General features: G+C 41.6%; 1 protein-coding gene across 2 annotated transcripts; it reads right to left on the bottom strand.

Moving 5' to 3' along the window:
• Positions 1–241: 241 nt before the first annotated feature.
• LOC109905962 (arrestin-C-like) lies at positions 242–8,835 on the bottom strand. 2 transcript variants are annotated; one of them, XM_031790083.1, is made up of 16 exons: positions 8,693–8,835; positions 7,441–7,474; positions 6,219–6,249; positions 5,930–5,990; positions 5,685–5,729; positions 5,376–5,569; positions 4,626–4,685; positions 4,433–4,509; positions 4,190–4,325; positions 3,960–4,044; positions 3,652–3,724; positions 3,360–3,497; positions 2,343–2,450; positions 1,847–1,900; positions 1,652–1,681; positions 242–923 (listed from the first exon to the last, which is right to left on the bottom strand). In XM_031790083.1, exons 2-15 carry the CDS (start codon positions 7,446–7,448, stop codon positions 1,669–1,671), a joined length of 1,083 nt encoding a protein of 360 aa, XP_031645943.1. In that variant the 5' UTR covers positions 7,449–7,474; positions 8,693–8,835; the 3' UTR covers positions 242–923; positions 1,652–1,668. The 2 variants fall into 2 exon arrangements, with proteins under 2 accessions (XP_031645943.1, XP_020359192.1); XM_020503603.2 differs by lacking the exon at positions 1,652–1,681 and having other exon boundaries at positions 243–923; positions 8,693–8,808.
• Positions 8,836–9,049: the final 214 nt, after the last annotated feature.

Here is a 9,049-nt window from a genome sequence, read left to right as displayed (position 1 = left end):
TCACCAAACAACGAGCATCACAAACACTGGGTACATTCACCGCTACCCCAGTAATCACTCCTGCAAGAGTTTAGTGCATTGAAAGACATGCAATTGGCCCGACATACTTTGTTGGTTGCAGATTGTCATGTGTTTGGAATGGCTTTGATGGCTGTGGGGAATTGCTTATCGTAATCAGAGGAAAGAAGCGGTGAACTAACAGAAGACAGTGAGGAGATACACTAAAGATTTGACACAGAAAGTAGGAGGTGAACATCTTTTTATTTTTTTGCTGTTGAATACAACATGATCCTGTGTAGCTCAGCTGGTAGAGCATGGCACTTGCTATGCTAGGGTTGAGGGTTCGATTCCCATGAGGGACCAATATGAAAATGGATGATTTCACTAAGTTGCTCTGGATAGGAGTTTTTGCTAAATGGCTGAAATGTAGAGTGCCACAATCAGGGTTCCCCCACAGCCTTCTCCCCCACCCACTGCTCCCCACCTGTTCATATAACTTTCATATGCTGGTACAGTTCCTTTTGAGATACCATCATGTGTGCAAAAAAATAAATAGCTGTTATATACTCTTTATTGTAGAGTTCACTTTAAAAAGCAAAACAATTTAAACTATTGAAATGACTTTTGGACCTATAGTGGCTAGTAATTAATTGTGTTTCGTTCAAGGGGACTCAGAGCCCTCATCTATCTGCTATATGATGCCATCCCAGTGTGCCCTCATCAGTAGGTGTAATGTTGATGAAGGGTCTAAGCAAGAGAGAAAGCAATATTGTTGTTGTGATCCTCTTGGGTCTCTGCTATATGTTATTGGTGCTTAGTTTCTTTGGTGTCAGTTGTCCTTTCAGCGAGTCTGTTCCTGTTGCTCTTACTGATCGTCCTTCTGCATCTTCTGTTGGGGAATCTACTCAAATTTGATATCCGTTCTAGAGGGGGAGACATGGACAAACACAACATCACATCAGCTATCTGACAAGGAATTGCTTGAATATGTGGTTGTTCTGTTCAATAGTTTTTCTCTCTTTTTGAGTCCACTATCAAACCATGATATCTTGTGCATTGTACTACAGCAGTCATAGCCGTGGGAAGTAGGGGTGTTGAGGGTGCTTCAGCACCTCCTCCCGAGTGGCGCAGCATTCTAAGGCACTGCATCTCAGTGCTAGAGGTGACACTACAGAACATGGTTCGATCCTGGACTGTATCACAACTGGCCGTGATCGGGAGTCCAATAGGGTGGTGCGCAATTAGCCGGGGTTGTCTGTCATTGTAAAATAAGAATTTGTTCTTAACTGACTTGCCTGCTTAAATAAAAATAAAATATTTATTAACTATTATTACCCAATCCAAAACATCTTCCCGCGGCCATGACAGTGGTATCTCTATATCATCCTAATTGGCATATGTATCCAAGTGTATGATCGTTCAGTAGCACAATACACAAGCATATCAAGAGGATACATTGTGTTGACATTGTGCACTTCTGTAAGAGCTATTTCTATACCTTGACAGTATATCCAATGAGCAACAATGGAAAAGGTTTCTTTAACTGCAACTATTTCAACCCTTTCCCACTATTACCAAATAATCATGTTTTTGTATCCCTTGAAGAAGTGAATATCGGGCCGAAAGCACGTGACATTGAGAGTGACCTCACCTGCACCACAGAGGCATTTATTCCACTGGGCTGCAGTTCATAAATGCACAAACACACATAAGATCAACATACTTATGGAAACAATTAGAAACTATAGACTCAATGGAAAACTGAAATTGTCACGCATGCCAGAATATCATCACGTATGAATCCCCCATTTCACACTGATAAACCAGGTGGTAGAGTCATACTTACACATCTGCAGGTTTGGGAGACATCAATACCAAAGGTAATTCTACTCCGACATCACTGTGGCGAAACAAAATGTACATTATCAGTGGGCAACATAATCATGTTTCTCCAACAAAACCATGCTGACATTCATGTACACCAAGTGACAAAACATTAAGAACACCTGCTCTTTCCATGACATAGACTGACCAGGTGAAAATTATAATCTCTTATTGATGACACTTGTTAAATCCACTTCAATCAATGTAGATGATGGGGAAGAGACAGGTTAAAGAAGGATTTTTAAGCATTGAGATATGATTGAGAAATGTGTATGTGTGCCATTCAGAGGGTGAATGGGCAAGACAAAAAATTCAAGTGCCTTTGAACAGGGTATGGTAGTAGGGTGCCAGGCACGCCGGTTTGTGTAAAGTACTGCAACGCTGCTGTGTTTCCTATGGGTACTCTGTGTTTGTCATGTAATAAAGTGCACATGTCATATATCATCTCCTGTTCTTACCTGGCTGTTAGGCCTCCCAAGAGGCCTCCGCTGGAGACCAAGAGGTTCACCTTGATTTTGTAAGCAACTAAGATTCCCTGCATTCCTTTATCCATGCCAGGACGAATGCTAGGAGAGGGGAGGACAGAACAGGGATGGGTTACCTCAGGCTTATTGACAATAGATGATGATACAGAAAAGTTTTTTTAATCATCATCTACAGAAGGAGAGCGGGGTGTGGTGGAGATACACCACCGTTCAAAAGTTTGGGGTCACTGAGAAATGTCCTTGTTTTTGAAAGAAAAATATTTTTTGTCCAATAAAACAACATCAAGTTGATCAGACATACAGTGTAGACATTGTTAAGGTTGTAAATGACTATTGTAGCTGGAAACAGCAGATTTTTTAAATGGAATATCTACATAGGCGTACAGAGGCCCATTATCAGCAACCATCACTCTTGTGTTCCAATGCCACGTTGTGTTAGCTAATCCAAGATTGTCATTTTAAAAGGCTAATTGATCATTAGTAAACACTTTAGCAATTATGTTAGCACAGCTGAAAACTGTTGTTCTGATTAAATAAGCAATAAAACTGGCCTTCTTTAGTTGAGTATCTGGAGCATCAGCATTTGTGTGTTCGATTACAGGCTCAAAATGACCAGAAACAAAGAACCTTCTTCTGAAACTCGTCAGTCTATTCTTGTTCTGAGAAATGAAGGCTATTCCATGCGAGAAATTGCCAAGAAACTGAAGATCTTGTACAACGCTGTGTACTACTCCCTTCACAGAACAGAGCAAACTGGCTAACCAGAATAGAAAGAGGGGTGAGAGGCCCCGGTGCACAACTGAGCAAGAGGACAAGTACATTATAGTGTATAGTTTGAGAAACAGATGCCTCACAATTCCTCAACTGGTAGCTTCATTAAAAAGTACCCGCAAAACACCAGTTGAGCTTTTCTTTCAAAAGCAAAGACATTTCTAAGTGACCCCAAACTTTTGAACAGTAGTGTATGTCTTGGGTAACTCACTGACTCACAGTGTGGTAGAAGCCAGGTTGGTATCTTCATCCTTTAGTCTGCCGTCCACGGCCAGACCACGCTTCTCTTTGTTGTTGGACAGAAGAGGGATCACCGTGAACGTCTTCTCCAGGGTGGATTCTCCTTTTACTTCCTCCCTGCGCAGGACGACCACACAAACAGGACATTGGGATTCACCAACAGTGAGAATCAAAATACACTTTATTGTTTGACTCAGTATTGGGTTTATAGACACATGGTTTAGTAATTCTACATTACACTAGAAATGGAATGAATGTGTTCTTGACTTACGCAAATTCCTCATTCAGAACAGTCTTGGTATATTTGTCTGCTTGGTAAAGCAGCACCTCTGTTGTCTGGTCAACTGGTCAGAAAGATGTGTGTTGGTCAGAAACAAGAGTTGAAACACACACGCAATCATGACAGAGAATAATATATATATTTGCAGACATTTTTCTCCAAAGCGACTTACAGTCATCTGTGCATACATTTTACGTATGGGTTGCCCCGTGAATCAAACCCGGAATCCTGTTGTTGCGAGCGCCATGCTCTACCAACGAAGCCAATCAGAACAGAAAACCACTTTTACATTGACTCACTTGTTATTTTTATTTTCTTCACCACTTTTGCGGTTTCATTGTTGATTTTGACTTTTACAGGGATTGGGTCTCCATGGAAATAGAGCTGAAAGTCACCAAAGGAAAGCAAACATGTTCAAATGAACAGGTATCATACAGAATGATCCATCAACAGAAAACCAGCACAGTAATCAATGTTCTCCTAGGCTGACAGGATACAAGTCTAATCAATGGAAGGGCTACAGGCCTACCTCCTTCTCTATAGAGGCCTCCAGGTGGACTAGCTTGTCAGACATCATGAAGTTCTTGCTGATGTCAGCCTGGGGTCCAGCAGGTATTGTTCCTGGGGCAAACTGGATCTTACGAATGATCAGACGGCAAGTGTCCCTGACAGGAGAGAGGAAGAGAGGGAGAAAACCATCAGAACACACACTCATCTGATTACTGGCAACAGCAAATGGTATGCACAGTAGTGGAATTCCACTGATACGCACTTCTTGTTAATTTTCTCTTCAGGGTCGTCTGCCTCATTGGCGATGTAGGCTTTCACCTCATAGTCGACACCACAAGCCTGCAGAGGTAGGAAACAAAGGAGTGATTTGTCTTTGATGAAATGATAAAATCGAGAGAGTGAAAAAGAAGAAATAGAGAGAAGATTAGAGAGAGAGCGAGAGGAGAAAAACGTACCTTGCCGACATCTTCTGGTGCAGGCTGAAGGCCGACTGAGCATGGTAGGTTGGTATCAATCTGAAACGGACAGGAAGTAAGAAGTGATCAGGTGTGGATAGATACAAACCAACAGGCTAGGATGTCCATTTCCTTCAAAGGTCCAATGTAGCCGTTTTTATCTCAATATCATATAATTTCTGGGTAACAATTTAGAACATTACTGTGATTGTTTTCAATTAAAATGGTATTAGCAAATAGCAATTTCTCAAGCAAGAATCTTGCTAATCTTGTCTGGGAGTGGTCTGAGTAGGGAGGGGAAAACTGAAAACTATCTGTTCTTGGCAAAGAGGTATGGACTGTCTTTGTTATTGGTCTATTAACTAATTTACTTCACTTATTTAATTTACTGCTGATGTCACCAGGCAGGCCAAAACTCCCTCCCACCAAAACATGCTGAAATTTCAGGCAGTCTTACACTGAAAGGGCATTATCATAATTTTACCAATTTCACAGTATTATTCCAACTTCACAGTGTATATATAAAATCTATATAAAACACAGGAAAATCAAGTTTTGGACTGCACTGGGCCATTAATGGGAATGTCCATTGTGACAGAAGTCTTTGATGTGGTTTGCAACATCAGCTAAGAGTGCGGACCGAGATGACACGTTGTGTGGCTGAACAGTGAGCTATGCACAGACATAATATCTTTTTTATGTGATGCCGTGTGAAGGATGAGACAGAAGGAAACACACAGTGAAACTCACATTGAAAGTGAAGGCATGGCCTTGGTCCTCACATTTCTTCAGGAGGGCCTCCTGCATGGGGGTGTTGGCTGGTTTGGTGCCAACAGCAGGGTAGATCTGCTGCCTCTGTATCCAGATGTCTTTTCTGTAGTTCATCCCGATCAGGTCCAGGTCGTCACTACCATAACGGAAGGAGCATGCTAGATACACCCATACTGCAACGAGATTAGAGATAGATCTTTGATATCAAGACTGAACCTCGATGGGCTGAATTTGACTTCATGCATCTTTCCTGGTTCAATAGATACAGTGAAATCAACTAAATGTTACCTTTCCTGCCTTCAAGTTCAGCGGGGTCAACCTTGATCACACCATCTGCAAGAGAAGATATATGTATGAAAAAAACACACACACACACACACACACACACACACACACACACACACACACACACACACACACACACACACACACACACACACACACACACACACACACACACACACACACACACAGATACACTAGTCCTAGATTAGTAAAGTGCAAAGATATTCAGAGATAACTTTATAACACACCGACGATATCAACAGTCTCCACATGGTCCACGAAGTCTCTCTTCCCCAGGTAGAGAGCAATCTGGGAAAAGGAGAAAGGGATAGAGAGACGTTACTTCCTGTCTGTAATCAACACTATAGATAGGCCTAATCTCAGTTATCTTGATGGAGCCTGAGGAATCGCAGTGTCGTTTGTAAGTTGGCTCGGTTAGAGGAAGCCTATGGATTCCTGCTCTGGTATGCGATAAGTGCGTCAGAGCAGGCGTCGACCAGTGTGTCTCACAGCTATGATGTTAGAGGGGGTCCTTACCGATCCGTTGCCGCTGGTCTTCTTGTAGATCCTACAGAGAGAGGGTGATATGAAGTTTAGACACTAGATTGGATTCAACAAATCTGTATCATGCAATATAACTATTAATTGTGTCCTCCATTCATTGTAGGACACATGTTGTCTTAACCTAAACCCTGTCATCATTAGAATCTTCCATAGCCTGGTCCCACATGCCCTCCGTCTAATTCCACTTAGTGGTATTAGTTAGTTATCGTCCCTAGTGGCAGTGGGTCTTTACAGTCTTAAAACTCACTGCACTTTTTGTGATTGCTATCCTTACAGAGCCATCCCAGTACGTTGCTTAGTGACCTACCCTAACTGGCCTGCTGTCAGTTCCAGTTGAATTAAAAGATGAGGCCTCTACTCCCCCTCCCTCCATCCCTCCCTCCTCCCACTGAGGCTCTGGATCGATTAGTACCCAGGGTGGCATGAGAGCCACTGGCATGACTGGTACAGCCAGCTATCTTCACGTAACAATGAGGCAACCACAGGTCTGTCTGAAGGGGAACCTGACCTATGCTTTGATCTGGTCACAACAGAGACACTGCCGAGGGTGACTCCACAATGACTTGCATAGCATAAACATTTTCTCACAAATGTTTTTTCATATGGTATCTCATAATATAATCCTATCAGTTCAATATTCCTAATATCCTTCTTACCTCGCCTAATCCCTTATATCAGTTTATCAATCAGTATAGCACGCATCGCTATTTGCCTATTTGCTCACATCTTTGCTCGTGTTTGCTGTTAATTCTCAACTGCTCTATTCCGGATCTAATCCATAGATGATCCGTCAGGTTCTTTCTGGATCCTCTTAACCTTAGAAGTGTCACACATCCTTACATGACACAGGCAATGTGCTAAAGGTAGCAAAGTAATTACATTGACATTTTAGTCATTTGGCAGACTCTCTTATCCAGAGCGACTTACAGGAGCAATTAGGGTTAAGTGCTTTGCTCAAGGGCACATCGACAGATTTTTCACCTAGTCAGCTCTGGGATTCAAACCAGTGACGTTTGGGTTACTCGCTCTTAACCGCTTGTCTACCTGCTGCCCTAATAGATATTCATAATCATAATCTCTCTGTTCTGTGCCACAGTCTATGGTTTAGTATGTTCTGAAAATAAACTCTACCTCTATATATCTGTAGAAATTAGTCATTTTTGGTAGGTGATTGGTGAATTTAAAAGATACTCACTTTGCCATGTCTGTGATTAATTGGATGAGGTTGTCTGTAGAGGTAGAAAATACAGTTTAATGAAATGTATTAGGATACAATAACAAGTAACACTCTTCCAAACTAAATAAGAGTCCTCCCTGGTTGCAAATTAGTTATATGGTGGAAGCTGGACAATTTCAGCAGAAATAAACAAATTAGTATTTGATTTGATTAGTCTAAACCAGTGTAACTAATCAGTGGGAGATAAACATGATGCATTGGTCCCTTAATCTGAATAGCTACGCTGGTAATTAGACAGATCAAATCAAAGACAAATTACCCCCTGGGCAAAAACTGCTTGAATCAATGTTGTTCCCACATCATTTCAACATAAAACATTTTTGGGGATCATCTTAAATCAATGTGGAAAACTGATCGGATTTACAACAAATAGATAAGGGAATTTCATATTTTTCATACTTTTAACCCAAATCAAATGGCACGTTGACATTTGTTGTTGATTTCACATTGAATTCACGTTTAGTTGACAACTCAACCAAATGTAAATCAAAATAGACCTTGAATTGACGTCTGTGTACAGTGAGTAGTTTGTTCCTACTCTTATTTGCAACCAGATTTAGCTAATGCCTAAATGAAATTGGCTACTGCAATGTAAATATGCTTAAAATGAGCTCTGTCCGAGATAACTCTCTGCACTGTCTATTTCTGACCGAGGCTGCCATTGTCAATACAGGTGACATATTAATATATTTCAAAATGGACACATCACATGTCCTGTACATTCAAAGAAGTTGGTCAAATCCACCATGTTCTACAACAGTTTTTTGATCATACTCTGTGCCTAGTATCAGTTTTAAAGACCCTTGATAAATGATATCTGCAATGAAAGGTTAAGACAAATGTTCCTTCCCATTCCATGACAACAAAGCAAGGTGGGCAAGTCCAGCCCTGGGCAGCCTCAGTGAGTGTAGGTCATTGTTCCAGTGCATCCCTAACCTGAGCAGGGCTGGAAGACAAGCTTGCTCACACTGTTACCCATTTTCAGCCTTGCAGTAAAGGCTACATGGCTCGTCCATCCATCTCCTAATCAGTCATTCCTAGAGTCAGCGTGATAGTTATCACTTAAGATATAAATTAGATGCAGTTTTCTGAGATGTTGACAAGATAAGATGTCATGCACAATATGATCCCCCACGCATGATGTCATCGTTCCCCACTAGGCTATGCTGTTGATGTAAAGCAGGGTCCGCCGGTCTTGCGTTGTACTCACCTCAGTGTCTTGACTGTGTATGTTGTCTGGTGTTGCTGTCCCTGTAATCCGTCACTCTGTGCCTGTGTAGCGAGTTTTAGCATCTACCACCTTCCGTCATCCACCTTTATACCTCGACCTCTCAACCTCGCCACCCTCCCCTTGGCTTCCCCTGCCGTTAAAAGAAGCTACTTTTAGGCCATATCCTATTAATTCATTAGCTGGCTGAGTTTTTTGGGCTACAACAGGGTTACAAATAAGCAGAGAAGGTGACTTAAAAGGATTAAATCCTGATTAACTTGTTGTTGAATAGGTGGGTGTAAGGAATGGGGCTGTTTGGTTGGATTAAAGGGAATGTGATCAAATCAAATCAAATCA

The sequence above is a fragment of the Oncorhynchus kisutch genome, linkage group LG15 (genome assembly GCF_002021735.2).
Source record: "Oncorhynchus kisutch isolate 150728-3 linkage group LG15, Okis_V2, whole genome shotgun sequence".
NCBI classification, from domain to species: Eukaryota; Metazoa; Chordata; class Actinopteri; order Salmoniformes; family Salmonidae; genus Oncorhynchus; species Oncorhynchus kisutch.
Note: the sequence above shows the minus strand (reverse complement) of the source record. Positions and strands in the feature narration are given on the sequence as shown.